The 19134-nt window shown below is 41.3% G+C and overlaps 1 protein-coding gene across 4 annotated transcripts in view; it reads right to left on the reverse strand.

Moving 5' to 3' along the window:
* Positions 1 to 19134, reverse strand: part of rgl2 (ral guanine nucleotide dissociation stimulator-like 2) — a 48160-nt gene that overhangs the window by 11828 nt on the left and 17198 nt on the right. For 2 of the 4 annotated variants that reach the window (XM_049583096.1, XM_049583099.1), the window contains 9 exons: positions 14331 to 14378; positions 13827 to 13910; positions 13563 to 13729; positions 10846 to 10902; positions 8541 to 8737; positions 6890 to 7014; positions 6286 to 6501; positions 5145 to 5248; positions 3100 to 3184 (listed from right to left, as the gene is read on the reverse strand). In XM_049583096.1, the coding sequence (XP_049439053.1) occupies positions 3100 to 3184; positions 5145 to 5248; positions 6286 to 6501; positions 6890 to 7014; positions 8541 to 8737; positions 10846 to 10902; positions 13563 to 13729; positions 13827 to 13910; positions 14331 to 14378 (1083 nt within the window). The remainder of the gene's footprint in view (positions 1 to 3099; positions 3185 to 5144; positions 5249 to 6285; positions 6502 to 6889; positions 7015 to 8540; positions 8738 to 10845; positions 10903 to 13562; positions 13730 to 13826; positions 13911 to 14330; positions 14379 to 19134) is intronic. The other 2 variants (XM_049583098.1, XM_049583100.1) reach the window with 1 other exon arrangement.

Raw genomic sequence — 19134 nt, forward strand, 5'->3', positions numbered from 1 at the left:
GATATTGGCAGGAACTGGAACATGCTGTCGTATACGCCGATCCAGAGCATCCCAAACATGCTCAATGGGTGACATGTCCGGTGAGTATGCTGGCCATGCAAGAACTGGGATGTTTTCAGCTTCCAGGAATTGTGTACAGATCCTTGCAACATGGGGCCGTGCATTATCATGCTGCAACATGAGGTGATGGTCGTGGATGAATGGCACAACAATGGGCCTCAGGATCTCGTCACGATATCTCTGTGCATTCAAAATGCCATCAATAAAATGCACCTGTGTTCGTTGTCCATAACATACGCCTGCCCATACCATAACCCCACCGCCACCATGGGCCACTCGATCCACAGCGTTGGCATCAGCAAACCGCCCCCCCACACGACGCCTCACACGCTGTCTGCCATCTGCCCTGAACAGTGAAAACTGGGATTCATCCATGAAGAGAACACCTCTCCAACGTGCCAGACGCCATCGAATGTGAGCATTTGCCCACTCAAGTTGGTTATGACAACGAACTGCAGTCAGGTCGAGACCCCGATGAGGACGACGAGCATGCAGATGAGCTTCCCTGGGACGGTTTCTGACAGTTTGTGCAGAAATTCTTTGGTTATGCAAACCGATTGTTGCAGCAGCCGTCCGGGTGGCTGGTCTCAGACGATCTTGGAGGTGAACATGCTGGATGTGGAGGTCCTGGGCTGCTGTGGTTACACGTGGTCTGTGGTTGTGAGGCCGGTTGGATGTACTGCCAAACTGTCTGAAACGCCTTTGGAGATGGCTTATGGTAGAGAAATGAACATTCAATTCACAGGCAACAGCTCTGGTGGACATTCCTGCAATCAGCATGCCAATTGCACGCTCCCTCAAAACTTGCGACATCTGTGGCATTGTGCGGTGTGATAAAACTGCACATTTCAGAGTGGCCTTTTATTGTGGCCAGCCTAAGGCACACCTGTGCAATATTCATGCTGTCTAAGCAGCATCTTGATATGCCACACCTGTGAGGTGGGATGGATTATCTCGGCAAAGGAGAAGTGCTCACTAACACAGATTTAGACAGATTTGTGAACAATATTTGTGAGGAAATGGTCTTTAGTGTGGATAGAAAATGTTTTAGATCTTTGAGTTCAGCTCATGAAAAATGGGAGCAAAAACAAAAGTGGTGCGTTTATATTTTTGTTCAGTGTAAAACCAAACTTACCAGAAAATTAACACTTAAACATACAGCGTGATAAGAACTAGCTAAAATGACAGACTTGTACGTGTACTTTGATTGTTTTGTTTGGCACATGTCCTGTCTGCTAACATAGAGGAGGCAGAGTTTATGACCTATACTGCAACCAGCCACGAGGGGGCAATCAAAATGTTTTGGCTTCACTTTTAAGGAGCTGTCATGCTGCCCATCTTTATATAAAGTTTGTGCCAAATACCTGCAAAACGAATGACATTCCCATCAACCTGTGCTGTACTTTGTGCTCCATGCATCCTCATACAATGGTTTGTATGATATCTTACGAAAATGCACACAACACGGGCACATATCCAGAAATGTTGATTAATGTGTATTGTCCTTATAATTAAAATAAATGAAATGAAATGAAGCCAATTTTCGTAGGGGCCAGACAGTGGTACTGCAGTGACTCCATGGTCCGTCACGTGAAACCATGTGGCCCAAAAAGACTTTTTCCCATTGACTTAAATTGGGAAAGAGACGTCTGTAAATCAATGGATACATTTTTTTGAGCGACACAAGCCCCATTAAATGGCTCATTTCATGATCAGGATTTAACCCATTTGGTCTGATAGCATTCCAAAAATCTAGAAATGCCACAAGATTAAATCATTTTATCCCCATTCAAGTTAGCAGAGCGCTTCACTGGAAGTTGGCCATTTGGCCAGCAGAAGTAAGACGCTGGGCTGCACTTGGTCGTGCTCAGCCGCTGTTAGTCTCTAGTGCGCCTGCTCTATGGGCCATGCAATGCCAAAGCAATGCTGATCAGTCAGGGAATTTTATAAGCGGCAGTTGAGCCATTTTGGCCTCACGTGCCACTGAGCAACTCTCATAGGAATAAATGGGGCCCTGCCACCAATGCTGTATCCAGTTCTCCTAATACAGCCATGGGTTATGCAAACATTACTAGCTCATGATTATGTCAGTTATATTTGTGGTATAACTGTGGTGCATTTCTCTTCGTAGGTATACATCTGAACAGTGCATGAGAACAGCCTGTTGTGCAAATTAGCACACTATGGCAAGCTAACATGCTAAAGATTAGTGTGCTAGGTTTACTAAGATTAGTGCACTGAGATGTTGAGCACAGCATACATTATACCTTTTAAACATCAACATGGTAGCATTGTGAGCATGTCAGCATGCTGATGTAAGTATTTAGCTTAACGCCTTTAAGTACAGCCTCACAGAGCTTCTTCCTCGTCTGTTTTCCACATGGATTAATTCACACTATAAACAGTTATTTCTAAAATCAGGTCCAAAACTGATTGCAGAGGTAATTCAGTCCAAAACCAGGACCTGTGTACAGTAAACAGTTTCTTTCTGGATGCAGAGCTTCAGGAGTTTACATTGTACACACAGATGTAGACTCAAACTGCTGGCTGGCTGGATTTTTTTAGCAAGGTCCCTAAAAAGATAAGCAGAGAAAAGCATCTGAGAGCAGCCGTGAGCGACAGAGATCTGAGTAAAAATAGGCCTCAAACAAGACATCAGAGAAGAGTTGCTGACTCCAGACCAAATCTGCACTCCAACACTACAGTCCTGTGAGTGAGAGTTCAAACTGGCAGCTTTCCAGCACAAGAAACTGCCTCTCCAGCCTCTAAGCAACCAGTAAGTTACCCAACAAACAAGTGGTCAAATGACAAGCTGTCGAGAAAACACGCCATTCAGGCTCGAACCGTTTGCTTTACAAAGAAAACCGGTTCAGTGCTGCGTCGTGACTCGGGTAGAAAACCAGCCTCTGCATGCGATAAATAAAAGATTACATTTCTCACTGAACCTGTTCTGTTAACACTGTACGAGTAGATTATGTGTCTGAAAATGTACAGAGTGTTTTATTTCCACTGTCATTGTGTTTTTTGACAGGAACTTACCTCCTTTAGGAGTTCTCTGCTCTGTGAGTAGTTGTCCTTCTCTGAGAATATCTCTGACAGCTCCTCATATCTCCTCACTGCCTCTCTGTCAGTGACCAAAACAGTGAGCAAGTTATCATTCAGATTTCAATATTATCAAACTAATGAAATGTAATGATGATATTTTGTACACGCTGAATTCAAAGAGTCTACAAACACAAAAACATGCACTGTATTTGGACACTAAGGTTTGGGAAACAATGACTCTAAAGACTGTTTAATATCACTCACAGAATAATGCTGATTCAGAGACGATGGCATGACTGAAAATGGATTGGCTTTATGTTGAGGGTACAACACTGCTGAAGTGGCACTTTCTGGTTTTAGTTTAGGGAAATCATTTTTCCTTCTACTTCTTCTTTATGAGGTTTACTTCGGAGTTATTTACAAGGTCGCCTTGGTATGTAATAAATAAAGTGTACTGAGAATAACAGTTTCTGTAGTTGTTTAATGCCATGGGGAATCTGCTCTCCTGGTCCTCATTTACTTTTGAAACTATTTAAGCATCATTCAATTTATTAGAGCTGCAAATAATTATTATTTTCATATCAATAAATCTGCTGATTATTTTCTTGTTTAATCACAAAAAGTGGAGAATTCCTTTTAAAATTATCCAAGAAGATGTCTTCAAATGTCATTTTGTCTGATTAACAGTCCAAAGACACACAAAAATATTGATTTTCTTTCATATAATTGGAAGAAAATCAACAAATCTTCAAAATAAAGAAGTTGAAACTACGGATTATTGGTGTTTTTGCATAAAAAAAATCACTGAAACAATTAATCGATTACTAAGAAAGTTGCTGGTTATTTTTTAATTGATCCGCTAACCGATTAGTTCATTAATCGTTTCAGCTCTACACTACATCAAGTCAAAAAAAGTAATGTATACGTAGACACCCTCCTCCCCTCCTACTCATAATAATTAGATGGATTCATGAGATATTGCAGTGCATTAAGCTTGAGAGGATCAGATTCTCTCTGAGGGGATCCCTTAAGACATTGCACAAAATTTGGCATTCAGCAATACTGTTTTCCTCTGTGTGAAAACTAATAAAGAGAGTTGGGGAGAAAAAAAAATACTGTAAAAATTTTATTTCACAGTTGACTGCTCTTACAGTGCCTTACAGCTGTATGTGTTCCTGTGCTGTTGTCCCTTTCCCCCTCTCCTGCAGCTCTGCCCAGGTGTGCTGCATTGCCTAACGAGGTGCAGCGCTCAGCGAGGTGCACCTGGCCTGGCAAGAAGGTGGTTCCTGTTCCAGCAGCAGAGCATGTCTGTTGCTAATAAATCCCATGGATTTGATTGTTTAAAAGGTGTCTTATGTGTTTGATTTGGGGCAATGGCCCCGTAGGGCTGCCTAAGGGTGGGACGTGACAGAGTGTATGTTCACCAAAAAGATAATACATTAAATTGAGGCAACAAAAAAAGAATTTGCTGCAGGAAAAGTCCCGAATGGTCCAAATGCTGATTAACAATTTCCACCTGTATGTTAGTGAAATCTCAACTGTTGCCTTTTGACCTGTGTGGGCACTTTGACATGCCACAGCAGCATTAATTACAGCTCTGCTGCATTTACAGTGGGAGTGACACTCAGCCAGCGCGCACAATAACATATCATTATTCAAGGGAAAGATCCTCTATTTTGAGAATGAGGTGTCATTAATTCTTTCTGTTTCAAGTGACTATAATGTGAGCTGAAGACCTGAAGTGCCACTGCTGCAGTTCCTTGGTCGCCAGCAGGGGTCAATAAATGTCCTGAAGTACTAATACTGCAATACCTGCTGTGTTCATTCATCCCACTATTTTACACCTGAGTTATGATGCTGATTTCTCTAACTGTTGTCATTTAAATAAAATATTTACATGTAAACTTTTCAGTATTTGTTTGAGGGCACTCAAAAAGACAAGAAACTATGAATTTCATTGTTCAGTGAAAATCGCTTTTTTGTGAATATGACAATAAATTCCTTTAAAAAAAATAACTGAGAGTTGTTCCCCTGCAGACCTGTCAGTGTCCTGCCACGTCTTCCTCAGCCGATGGATGGGATTACTCTGCAGGGCAGACACGATGGCATACAGCGAGGAGAAGTTCTTCCTGGCTCGGCATTCCTGTTGAAAGCACACACACAGATGAACGTGCTCATTTGCATGCACACACACACACATAGTCACACTGTAACTGAGAACACCTGTGGGTGTGGGTCTGGCTGGAATTGAGTTACAGTGTCAGCCTAAAGCACTGAATAATGCATACTGCTAAAGAGGTTTGTCCCAAAAGAAACATCAGGTGGGCTTGGGACGGCGCTTTGGCAGCAAACCAGCGATACCTCGCTTTGCCAAAGAGGATGTTGGAGTGTGTGTGTGTGTATGTGATGAAAAATGCAGCTCCATATAGGAGTGCTGGAGAGAAGCTGCGTTCTATTTACACATAAAGAGCTCGGAAAGGAATAAAACTGCTCATGTGACCATAACAGCTGAGGATATGTTTATGTGTGTGTGTGTGTATCTGTTTGAGCCTATAACTAATATTGTAGAAGATTATTGTGCACAATAACCACAACACTGTCACAGGACTCTGTTAATCCACATTTCTCTTTTATAATACTGACGTTCTTTAAGCAGATTCAAAGCTTTACTTTTTGCCCTCAGGTTGTACATCACATTTTCCGACTCAGCACATTTCTAGTATGTACTGATCATGCAGAGTACATTTCCTATTTCATTTCCTAAAGGTGTGCTGGAACTTCCAGTGTGAAACTATGCTAATTTTTAACAATCTGTCTTCTTATTTTCTGCCAAAAGTGCTCGACCACCAAATGCACTCAAGTAGAGTCGAGCACAATTTAGTGATTTGTTGCTGCTCTGTCCAGAAGAGAACCATAAATCAAGACTTCATTATTTTATTTTGCTCCCAGCTATTGATTAAAGTAGAATTACTACAACAGTCACAGCAGAAACCACGCAGACTGTGAATTTGTGATGGTATGTGCACAGTCAGAGCTGAGAATAGGATTATGGTTAGGGGATTAATGGGGGTTTATTGTAGAAAAATGCACAGTTGAGGATTTTGGAAGACTCGAAACCTCAACTGACGTACCGTTAAGTATTTCATTTGTTGTTGTGACCTTTCATGTTTGCATACTGACCTCTGCCACGCTGATCCATTTCCCCAGCAGCCGGGCTCTCTGCTGGCTGCGCAGATTCGTAGGCCAAAGGCATGATGCTAAAACTGCATTGGCCAACTTGTTGAACTGTCGTACGGTGGCCCGGACAGACCAGCAAACGTCTTCCCTCCCTTTCTTATCCCTCTGGGACCACAGTGAGCCGAGGCAGTGGTACGGGACCAGACGGACAAACAGCTCCTGATAAGTGACAGCATATACATCTATAAATATCAACCGCTGTCTGCTGGCGGCTCATGTTACTGTAAGAACCACTTTACTTCAGTGTAGTCTAACAAACCATATATATAAAATTTATATACCATTTATATATAAATGCATCCATATGAAAATATCACATGTAAGCAAAAGGGACAGGTTATGATGGTGGAAAGCAGACTGTTCCTGAACGCATCTACAGAGTCAACACTGACTTCAAAGCAGAGGTACAGACAGTAGCATGCAAACATACTCTGTAAATGTCAGAACCAAATGACAATAGCTTTGCATTGACTGAACTGTAATTAAATCTCAGAATCACTGGTCAACATTTTGCTCCATGCCACCATTAAAAAACAAGAGAACTCACTGTCTCTATTTTGGTGAGCTGCTCAGCGATGAGCGCTGCAGGGAATCCAAGGACGCTGGTGGGTTCAAACTTGGAGGCGTCAGGAGGAGGGCTGGTGATACCGGTGTGATCTGCAAAGGATGAAGCTGTTTGTGGATTTAGAATATAAGAAACACTTTCGTTTACAGGCCCAATTTATCTTTACCTTCCTTAAGTTGCAGGAATCAGTTTCTCTCAGAGCTGCACACTTCTCTGTGCACGCTGTAATAATGAGGTTGCTCTGCTCCAAAGAATTGTGGCTTCCTCAAGATAACAGTAGTTATCGCAGGAAAACCCCAGGAAACTGGTTAAATAATAATGCCCAATCTAATCTTAATGAGAAAATTACTTTGATATCTCAAGATACTGAAATATTTCACTCATGACCTCATGATTACAGGATGAGAAAAAACCAAAATTAAGAGTCGATGCAGATCTGAAGCTGTAGTAAGACACAAAGGGGCTTTGAGCTAAACGCCAAAGCTAGCATGGCAACAGGTTCACAATGACAACGCTAACATGCTGATGTTTAGCAGGTATTTTATAATTCTTACCATCATATTAGCATGTTAGCATGCTAACATTTTCGAATTACCAATCAACACAAACCATGGCTTTGTAGCATAAAAGTAATAGTGTCCAGATATTATCTGTAAAATGGTCCAATTTTCAGGGACATTAAAGGGGAAGTTTGGTATTTTCTTTTTTTTTGAAGATATTTTTTGGGCATTTTTAAGCCTTTAATTGATAGGACAGATGAGCGTGAAAGGGGAAGAGAGAGAGGGAGTGACATGCAGCAAAGGGCCACAGGCTGGAGTTGAACATGGAATGGAAAACACCCCTTTTGTTTAACCAGGAACAGGTTTTAAATCTGTATCACTAAGCAACCAGACTCCATTTAAAAAAACAGTAATATGGTAAAATATGCTCCGTTCAAAGTCAATGGGAACAAAATAAAACTCACAAAACCAGTCTTTGGTTCATCTTTCCATTGTTCCAACAACTACCAACTCTGGTTCGGTTGAAATAAACCCTTAATTCACCCAGTTAGATGTGGTAATATGCTGGATCAATACGTGCTAAAATTACTGTCAATTTAAATGGAGTCTGGTATAACTGGCGATTTTGGGGCTGTTTCTGATTAAATAAAAAGGATCTTACTCTTTAACAAAAAGGTCTATCCATGTAGGGATCATTTCCATAACATTGTCAGACACTTATTATTATAATCTGAGCCTGTTAATGGCAAAAACAAACACTTTTGGATGTAAATTGATAATGCACAAAAGCCCCATTTGGTTACAGCCTGTTTTGCTGCTGTTGGCTGCAGCGCTCTCGCTCAGTACTGGAGCAATTTTAAAAATTGTTGTTCTCAATAAGACACAAAAACATTGGGAAATAGGGTCCAGGTGGGAAAATTCCTCCTTTACAAACTCCTTGGTTTAGAGAGACACAGAAACTGGTCTAAAGAATATATACTTCTAAAGCTGTTTGATTTCAGCCCGTGTTGTGTTTTTTGTCTTTTACAGGCCAAGTGTGAGATTTAAACAGGAGGACAAGTGTATTTCTACATGAAAACTTTATCCAAAGAAGCCTTAACTGGTGTCATTTAAATCCCATTTAAAATACAGACCTTCATGGGCATCAGGGAGCAGAGCTTTCTCGCTGAGCTCCTCGGCTATCCTGAGGAGGCGAGCGCGGAGGTCGACTGCAGACGAGGAGTCCTGGGGGAGGAGAGGAGCCAGGCGCAGCAGGCGAGAAGGCTCCCCTAAACTCTTAAAGTCTTCAGGATACTCAGAGAGCCATGTGCTGAACACTGTACACACCGCCCTGCAGGAATGAGAAGAGAGAAACGAAGAAATGAGAGAGTGTTAGGGGATGTTACTTCAAACTTTATGGACCATCAGAAACCTGATAAGCTTTTGTTTTCTAGCCTTGACCTCCAGACAGTTCAGAGTTCTGGGAATATAAAAGTTCTTCACAGTGCTGTGTCGGTAAATCAGGTCATCAGGGAAGGAAAGAAACATTTTCAAATTAATCCTGGAGTTTGCTGGGAGCAAAAGAAGGGAGGGTGCATCTGTTTCTGGTTTAAACCCTGAGGTGGTACAGGTCGACTGAAGCAGATAAACAAGCCGTTGCAGATTGGAATTGATTGAATATATTGATATTTTCCAACACATCTAAAAAGTTGCCAAGAAATCACATCAATGGGTTGAGACAAGAAAAGCGGCTTCGAGATAAGTCTACAGTATAATTTAGTGGAAGCATAGGGTCAGGACTGAGCTCACCTCACAGTCTACGTTCTCAACAGTAGTTGAGGTTTATACAGTTTAGCATCTTTTCCTTTAGTTAGCAATCCTCAATTCACCAAGTCAATGAAAAAGACAGGCTGAGATGGTTTGCATTCTCTGTTACTATCCATTGTTCTGGTGTCCTCTGCATTGGAATGTCACTTTCCGCTAATTTCGCTTGTGATAGCTCAGCACCCATTTACTGGCAACTAACCAGTTAATTTTTAAGAGGAAAGAAAACGCAAAATGACATGAAACGTAAGAGGCCTTCCCTTTTAGTCAGGCGCTCCACTGACTCAGTGAGCTTTAGCGGCGCATTTCAAAGCGCTATCCATTTAGAGGTGGTGAAATTTAAATGTTTTGTTGTGTGGATGTCTTTCCCTTTATGTTACCTTTATGTTTATGTTAATGCAAGTTGCATTAACATGAAGAAACTTAGTGCCGACTGCCCAGCTCCATGGACGTATTAAAAGACCTGGATACAGCATTGGTGGCGGGGCTTTGTTCATTCCAATGCACATGCTAACTTAAACAGGGATAAATTAATTAAATCTTATGTCTCTCTTAGACTTTCCAAATATTATCAGAGCGAAAGGATTAAGTTTTTAGAGTGGAACGAGTCATTTCGCGGGGGTTTATGTCCCTCAAAAAAATGTATCCACTGATTTATAGACGTCTCTGTCCAGTTTAAGTCTATGGGAAGAAGTATTTTGGGGCTCAATGGCATCAAGTGACGGACCCCGGAAATGACAGTTTGGCCACTATAAAAATTGACTTCACACTTCCTGAGGGCCTGCCTAGCCCCCAGTCTCCACTGGTTAGCTAACATTAGCCATGGCCGCACTGCACTACGCACGATCTGGATTGGCTGGGAGCTAGCTAGTGGGGTCGCTCATTTGGCAATTAACAGTGGTAACTGTGGACACATGGTAGCCACCCTCCAGTCTCCCTCCCAATATAAGCCGCTTAATTTTGAGCCGCAAAACCCCTTAAGCATTGTTAGCTATGTTAGCACCCCTATCCATGCTGACATTGCAACAGTTAGCTGCTAACTGTGCTAACAATGATAACAAGGTTATGCTGAAGGGGGTTTTGCAGCTAAAAATTGAGCTGCTTGCCCTACGTTTCCTCACTGGGGTGATCTGGGTGGAGACTGGAGGGTGGACACAGTATTTCCACAGCAATTCTGTGAGGACAGCGTTACTAGCGGTAGTCACCGAATGAGTGGCGCCGTGAGCCAGCTCCCACCAGAACCAGTTGGTGAACAGTGCAGTAAACTGAAGAATAGCAAAATAAACCTACAGACGAAGATGTGTAACCATCAAAAATCTTCTCTGCAGTTACAACCAATTAACAGTTAACCATGAACATCCCTAGTTCTGTTGGTGTTCACGTATTTTATGTAAATGTGTCATTCCAAAACAAAACAAAAAGGAGAGGAAAGGACAAACATTTTTTGTTTGAAATGAAAACATGAACTCTGCCTGGTAATAAACATATTCACTCAAACAGAAACAAGAAGTGAAAGTGTTTTAAAGATATTTATGGAAGCCAGCTTCACACTTATGTTTAAGCACACACACTAACACACTGCATGTCACAGTAAAAGTTGCACAAAGACGTTAGGTAGCGTTTTCAAAAACTCACTTGTTGAAAGATTGTCTCGTCTGGCTCTTCTCGCTGTCCCCAGGCGGATTCTCCAATCTGTTAACAAAAAAAAAGAAAAAGTCAGTAGAGCGGAAAAAATACATAAATATAATTCAGTTTCAAATGTGTGCATCTGCTGTGTCATGAATAATAGCTGTGCTTTGTGATGAATTTATTTATGGCTTGTTTTTCTCGAGATGCTTTTTAGCAAAGGTGTTGTCCTGATGTTTGCAGGTAGACAAAGAACACTGCCAGGAGTCTAAACTCTCCTTTGTGTTGCTTCTTTGGAAAAAGTTTGCAAACAGCTGTTTCATACAAATGCCTCCAAATATTTAATATAAATAAATAAAATATTTTATAAGAGAACAAAAAGCCTCCACAAATAATGTTTTTTTTTTTGCTGAATTATATTAGTTATTTTAAAGAGGCTCACAGGTGCTTTCTCCATTGTGGAAGTGCTTTTAAATTAAGTTACACATTTAATCTAGAGACTGCTGTTTGAATTAGGCTCAGCTTGAAGACAAACTGCGAAGCTCGGCTAATGTCTGTTTATCTTGTGAAAATGGAAATTAGGTGTACAATAAACTGATGAACCAGTTTTGCAGACTCTAATGTAACTATTTATCTGCACTCAGTATGTCGCAGTATAGCTCTGATGGCAGTGTCTGTCGATGGGTCCACCGCTTTGGTCTAGACTGAAATATCTCAACAATTATTAGATCAATTGCCATGATTTTTTTTTTGTAGACATATAGGCTATGGTCCCCAGATCATGATTTCTGCTGACTCACGTGATTCTCTGACTCATCATGAGGTTTACATTTGTGGTTTTGAGAGAAACGTCTGAACAGCTGGATGTGGAAATTTGATTCAGACATCCATGTTCCCCTTGGGTGGATTCTAATAATTTTGGTGATCCTCTGACTTTTCCTCTGTCGCCATCATCACGTCAAAATATTGCTTGTCCGAAACTTTATTGTTTGACCAAATACCAAGCCCCTTGTAGCAGCGCTGAGCTTTGAAGCCAATTTGACAGAGTGGCCAAATGTGGAATTACGAAGTCCGTCACGCGATGCCATTGGGCCAAAAAAGACTTTTCCCCATAGGCTTACAATGTAAAAGAGACATCTGTAAATCAGTGAATACATTTTTGTTTTAGCGTCACTCCCCATCTAATGACTTGTTTCACCATCAAGATTTAATACGCTCGGGCCGATAACATTTAGAAAATCTGTAAGGGCCACATGGTTGAATAATCTGCATTCAAGTTAGCAGAGCGCTAAATCAGAAGTTAGCCACTCAGCCTCTGTAAGTCTTGTGTGCTTGCTCTATGGGCCCCACGATGCAAAAGATCGGGGTAGCTTATACAGCAAAAATCAAGCTATTTGGGGCTTATGTGCCACTGGTCAACATTTAGTGGAAAGAAGCGGGTCCAGCCTCCAACACTGTATGCAGTTCTCTTTGTATATCCATGCCAAATACCAAATATTGGTACTAATTTATTAGCATGTATTAGCAAGTTAATACATTAGCACTAAACTAAGATGGTGAATATGGTAAACATGGCTGCAAAAGTATGTTAGCAGCATGTTGGCACTGTCATTGTGAACCACAGACTGTATTAAATAATGAATTGATTTGTGGACTCTTGTTTTGAAGCCTCGAGTTCTGAGTAAGTATAACTGCAGCTGGAGTGCCTCTAGCTACATGACTCGCCCAACATACCTACATGTAAGTTCATAATCAGCCCCCTTTGCGCCCAGAAGCTCTAATGAAACTGCAATTAGCTAGCTATAAAAAATAACGTTAAAACATCACATATATCTTGCTACTTATAAAGTGAATCACGTTTTCATGTATTATAAGTTATAAAATGGATTGTTGCTACATTTAGTCTCATTTATTCGCAACACTGTAGAATTGTAGCAGGGTTCAGACAGCCATCGCATTGGTGGGTTTGTCTCGTACTGGTGGTGGGCGCAGTTCGGAGAGTGTTGTGTACTATACATGTCTCTCGAGTTCGGCATGTCAGCCATCGCCATCTTGGGTTCTTGGAGCCATAAGTGACCACAGTTAGATGAGAGGGCGGAGCAAGTTGTGTCACAGACAGCCTCTCACTCAAAACAGCCACACACGTCAATATGAGTTACTTTAAGCTTAATAAAAATGTAAACGGGTGAGTTACATAAAAATTCAACCCTCGTACAGTTATCATGTAGGGGGGAAATTAGCTATAGAGACTAAAACTGTTTTTTGTACCAGGCTTTGTTAATTTCTGTTAGACATCGGGCATTTTAACATGGGTGTCTATGGGGAGCCAGCCTCAAGTGGCTATTTGAGGAACTGCAGTTTTTGGCACGCGTGCCTTAGCTTAATTTTTCAGTCCAGGAAGCTGCTGCTTGTTGCTTTCAGTCTTGTTAAATTAGATTTGTTGGATTTTGTCTTGAACACTCCATCTCTTTTCATCTTCCTCCACCCAAATCCCACTGTACATGATCAGTCTGAGATTTTAGTGTTTCACACTGCACAAACCCAGCCAGACAGGATACTGACAGCTGCTGTGGTTGTTGTGCATCGTTGCACCTGGGGCCGCTACCAAACCAGCATGTTATTTTTTCTGTCTTTTTTAAAACTCTCCACTGAAAAACCATCTCTTCCCAGACAAACACAACAAACATTCTACTGATCAGAGATAAAAATAAATAAAAGAATAACACCTGTCAGTAAGGATGTCCAGCACTCTCCCTGTGGAGGTGAAGGATCGATAGGTGGAGAAGAAGATGGTGATGAAGGAGGAGTCTCCCATGGAAAAGGAGTGGAGGAGGTGGAGCACCAGCTTTTCTTCAGTCCCTGCTTTCACACACTGGGAACGAGAAACCCCTGACTGGAGTAAGACAGGAAGGAAAAGAAGGGAAGTTAATGTTACTGCAAATCGGAGGCCAATTCAATCAGTCACCTCCAGTCAGTCACACATGACTTACTGTCACACTATTGGGGGCACTATGCTGCTGTTTGACCACCACTGTGTAGATCACTCCATCGTCCTCTTCCTCCACCACAGTGGACTACAGAGCGGAGAAACCAGGTTAAGACAGCGTTCATGTGTTGCAAAGCGTGAAAATCAGTATGGACTTTGAATTCTTTGAAGGACACTTGTGAGGAATAAACTGTTCGGCTCAATGTCGTTACAAAACCTGAACTGATTCCAAGTACTAAATTTAACCTCGTCCTCTCACTGAACTAAACAGACTTACACCATTAGACTAGACGGTCTCATTAAAATGATTGAGATGTAATCTGCTCTGCTAAAGACACCCAATATCCATGTAGAAAAGGACATAAAATCAAGAGGCTTTGAACTCATTCCTCACTCGCTACATGGAGCTCTAACGATCCAGTTTTAGCCTGAGGAAAAGTCCCTGACACAGTTACCCTATTTCATGCTCGTAATGGCATGTTACATGTGCAACACACTCTGGCCTTACCAGATCCAGAGGACAGTACCAGGTGGTCTTCATTGGTGAGGGCTCTGCCTGAAGAAGAGACACAAACAAAACAGGTGCTTAACTTTTTTGTCGTTAGAAAAAAAAGCAACACATTATCTAATCATTAACAGTGTTGTAATGGTAGTTGATGAGGTGGGTGCACAACTAGGTAGACGGGCAGGTTACAAAGACGTTTGTGGGTATACTCTCCTATATATTCCAATGTCTTTATGGCTGACAGGTGGGTATACTGTAAAAGGCCAGAAAAAGACCTGAGCATACCTCGCATACCTGCGCACACCTTTCACCACACCACTGATTATTAAGTGTACAGTCTGAGGAAGTGGTTGCCAGTATTTGATCTGTGACTCTTCATTTTTAAGGCAAACTAATCCTGTCCTAACATCACAGACTGTATGTGCACTTCAACCAGACAAGGATTTTCCTTTTTTAGCTTGTTTCAGTTGATGAATCATGCAGAAAGGACGAAAATATGTTATTTCCCCAGAAAAAGTCACAATTTGAGAAACCCTCTAAATAGAAATCAACAATTTTGAATAGACACAGAGCACGACGCGAACACCCACTGGATGAGAAAACAATAGGCACCACAATATGCAGCTGATGGCGCAAACAAAATTCATGCAGCTAACAAAAATATACATATTTCAGTGTGTCAAAGGACTTTATTGGCACCATATGTCCATGGATGGATTGTGAGACTATGCGTCCCAGAGCACAGACATGCAAGAGGCCTCAGCACCTCTCTGACCACTCTTTTTGTTGTTGTTTTGCAACTCATTGTAGACCATTTCTCTGTGGTTTTGTGTCCCATTGTGGTATTTTTGTACCACTTTGTAGTTTTTTGTGTCTTTTTGTTGTCATTATGTCTCTATGTAGCTGCTTCGCATCCCTTCTTAGTCATTTTGTGCCTCTTAGTGGTTGCTTCGCCCTTGCTCATAGTTATTGTAAGTCTCTTTGTGTCACTTTTGCAGCTGTTTGTAGTGGTTTTGTGTCTCTTCTTGGTCAGTTTGAGTCCCTTTCTGGTCAGAAGCATATGTTAAATCAAGTGAGATTTTGCAGGTGAAGGCCAGGGGGCCCCTGCACCTGTGCCCGATAGGCCCGGTCATTAATCCATCCATGTCTACCAGAGAGATAAAGAGAACGAAAGCATTGACAAACTCAATATTGTCAGTCTGCTTCAGTGATCCTTCTCCTGTTGACTTGAGGAAGCAATCCCGCTGAATAGCCAGAGGTAAAATACGTTGAAATTTACATTTACTCGATCAAATCAGCAGGTGAGATCATCATTTAACCCAGCAAAGATCAAAACCAGGTCTTGCGTAACTTAGTTAGCTTCAAGCTCTACAGTTTGTCCTGCACAATTAGCAAATGTAACTTATTTAATACCCTCAGGTTTTTGAAAATTAGCTACATCGGTAGTGCATCTCACATAGCAACTTCTAGGCATTTTCCTGTTGTTTGCTAGCACATGTAAGTGACAAGGGGTCACCTTAACACAGCATAATTAATTTCTTTTTAAGTCTTGTTCGCAAAAATAATAAAAATCTTTCAGGACTTTGGGGGCTCCGTTTGCACCAGATGCAGCAAAGATACTGAATTTTAGTGAAATAACCTAATACATATCATGAAGCCCACACATTTTCGGCACATTTATAAGCCACGACCTACACAGAATTTGCTCATACTTTTTTATGTCATATATCATATCTAATCTAATATCAATCATTGCTTAACAAATAAACTTGGATTGGCTAATAAGAATTCAAATGGTGCAATGCAATAAAAGATATAATCAAACAGTTTTATCTTATCATCTCAATTTGGTTTAGCGCTTGTTGGTGCAATCCCGCATTGTGCGGGCCAGTCACGCACGAACAACCCTCCAAAAAACATCCCAGATCACAAAAGAAGAAATATGCCTGCTATGTAATAACACACTCATACCTGCTTGAGTGTTGTTACGATGAAGCCCTTTCATGCAGCCTTTCAGTAAAACCACTTTAAATGCCTGCGATTACAATCAATGAATAAGAATTTGTCTTGGCAGCATCAGTGCCCACTCTTATCAACGACTACATATTGACACACATACAGTTTTTGGATAGCAGGATCCTGTAACCCAAGTCATGTCACAGACAGCGGTTGACTCATAGCACTTTAATAGTAAGAAGAAGTGTGAGAAGTAAAGTAGCACAGTAGACATTTGAATACTGCCACAACAGCCACAGAGAGAAGAGCCAGATGCCACAAAACTGCTTTAACTAATATTATAATATAAGCAACACATGTTTATCGAGTCTTTAAGGCCCAGAGGTAGTCAGTATATTTACTCAAGTGCGACAGTTAAGTACAGTTTTGAGCTACTTCACTTGAGCATTTTCATTCTGTACAACTTTATACTTCTATTTCACTACATTTCTGAGGCTGTGTTACAGTTATTGGACAGCTGCTATTATCAGTTATCTTACAGACTGAGATTTTACATTAAAATAAGCACATAATAGGCTTATAAAACAAAACATTTTTAAAGAACAAACCAGTGGTTCCTTTACTTTATTATGGCTTGTGACCTCTTACAAAAAAACCAGTGTGTAGCTGATAGGGCTGGGTATCAACTGACCAAAATAACCCAGTAACAAGTAGTATCAAAGCTCCTCCAGTCCAACGATACCTGCATTCGATCCTTTTTGTACCCAGATCTTGAAAAAAATGCTATTTGTATGGTTTTGCTCGCATCCATACCATCCATATGTAAATACCCATTTGAGACTCAGAGAGATAAAACTATGCAATATGTCACCAAAAAAATCCAAAATATATGTAGCTGAAATGTGTTTTTACTTCTTTCCTTTCCCATTAATCACCTCAAGACCCCTTAGATATATGTTGTGAACCTTAGTAGGGTCAAACCCAAGGTTGGAAACCACTTAAATAAGCTAACTGACTGTACGTTCAAACCAACAGCGACCAGAGCTTCCAGAATGGTGGAAGTCATTCATTTTCAATGAGAGCCCAGCGACTTGGGTGACATGAGCGACCTGGTCGTCAGCCACACATCTTGGGCAACCAAGGCAACTGGAGCGGTCCGGAGGGGAGTTAAAACTTGTTTAACTTTATGGTAATGAGCTCTGACGTGGTTCTGAGCGGGTCTCAGTGAACAAGCCATGTAACTTTGGTTCCTACAGCACACTTGTTCCGACAATGGATATCGAGAAGTTGATTTCATGCATTAACGCCCAGTCAGTCCTTTATAATGTGTCGCTGTTCGGTTACAGAGACCAAAATAAAAATAATGAGGCTTGGGACCGTGTCACGGCGGTAGTTGGTTGGTCTGGTGGTAAGTAAGTGTGTAATGTGGGTAATAGAGGAGAGAATTGCAGGCATGCAAGTCTTCCTTGCTTGGTTTGAATGGCATGACATACGTTTTCTGTTTTCATTGACCATTAGGCCGACTATAAGCTTTTTGACTGGACAACAGCAAGCAGCAACTACGCTGCTTACAAGCCAGTAAGAGAGAGAGTAAGAGTCAGATCGAACGTTCAATGATTCACGTGATGAGCGACTAGAGCGACCAAAGCTGCCACAAATATTTTTGACAGTCGTGCTTCTTGGGCGTCTGCGAGAGACTTTGCCTCCTTGGAAGCTTCTGGTCTGAAGATACAGTAACTGTATATAAAGTGGTTAAACCAAGCTCCACCTCGACCAGCTACAACATTAAAATGCTGCTTACACATTGATGCATCATTGTTAACTATTTTGATACTTTGAGTACATTTTGTTGTTAATATTTCACTACATTTACTTAGGTAAGGTTTTGAATGCATGACTCCTACCTGTAATGGAGTATTTGACATTGCAGTATTGCTACGTTTACTCAAGTAAGGAATCTGAGTGTCTTTCCACTACTGTTAAAATCCCACTTATTTTGACTATATGAGTCTGGGGAATGTTCACATTCGTAGCTGTGAAGTGTCAGAAATCAGCATTTTGTGCTCCTCAGCTGACACATGCATGTTTTACTCATGCAAACAAATCTTTAACGGCAAGAAAAACATAAATAATTCAGATGTAGTCATTGTCTAGTGTAAGTTCTTACAGAAACAAAGCTGTCAACCAGATTTAAAATGAGAGCCTTGAGCTGTGAATCGTCGGTGGTGGGTGGGGCTGCCCTGTTGTTGACGTCTACATCACAGATTGTGCATTTTAGTACTACATTGATCAATATCACTTTGCACTTCTCCTGACACCGACGCTTTCGCAACTGTGACTTTTTTCCATCATAAAAAATGCATGAGCAAGACACTGTGTGAAGTCATGCCTGGGCTGTACGTCGTTGTGAGTCAACAGTTTTGATCTACAAAACAAACGAATAACGCCTAGGAAACAAGGCAAATACACCAAAAGCACAACATCTTATAAACCCTTGTGACTGTTTATTAACATCTCAAGGTAAAGCTAATGACCTGCCTTCCATTTTCATTCATTTTGCATGTGCTGACTTGTGAGCTTTCTCGCATGCAAACTCAAAGTCAAAAACATAATCATACAGAGAGTAGATAGTGAGTTGTGCTACCTCCCCACTGTTTGACCCATGGTGTAATGAGTTGTAATAAGCATATGTTAGTCTCCATTAGCCTCTTTCAGATTACCTTGGCTTGACTTGATCGAAGGTCAACACGCCAGGCAGGCGCTTCTTGAATTCAGAAAGGAACCCAGAGCTCTGAATAACATAGTCTGTGTATCAAAGCTGTTATTCTACCTGCTATCTCTTCCTGCCTCT

Source organism: Epinephelus fuscoguttatus, linkage group LG8, assembly GCF_011397635.1.
Source record: "Epinephelus fuscoguttatus linkage group LG8, E.fuscoguttatus.final_Chr_v1".
NCBI classification, from domain to species: Eukaryota; Metazoa; Chordata; class Actinopteri; order Perciformes; family Serranidae; genus Epinephelus; species Epinephelus fuscoguttatus.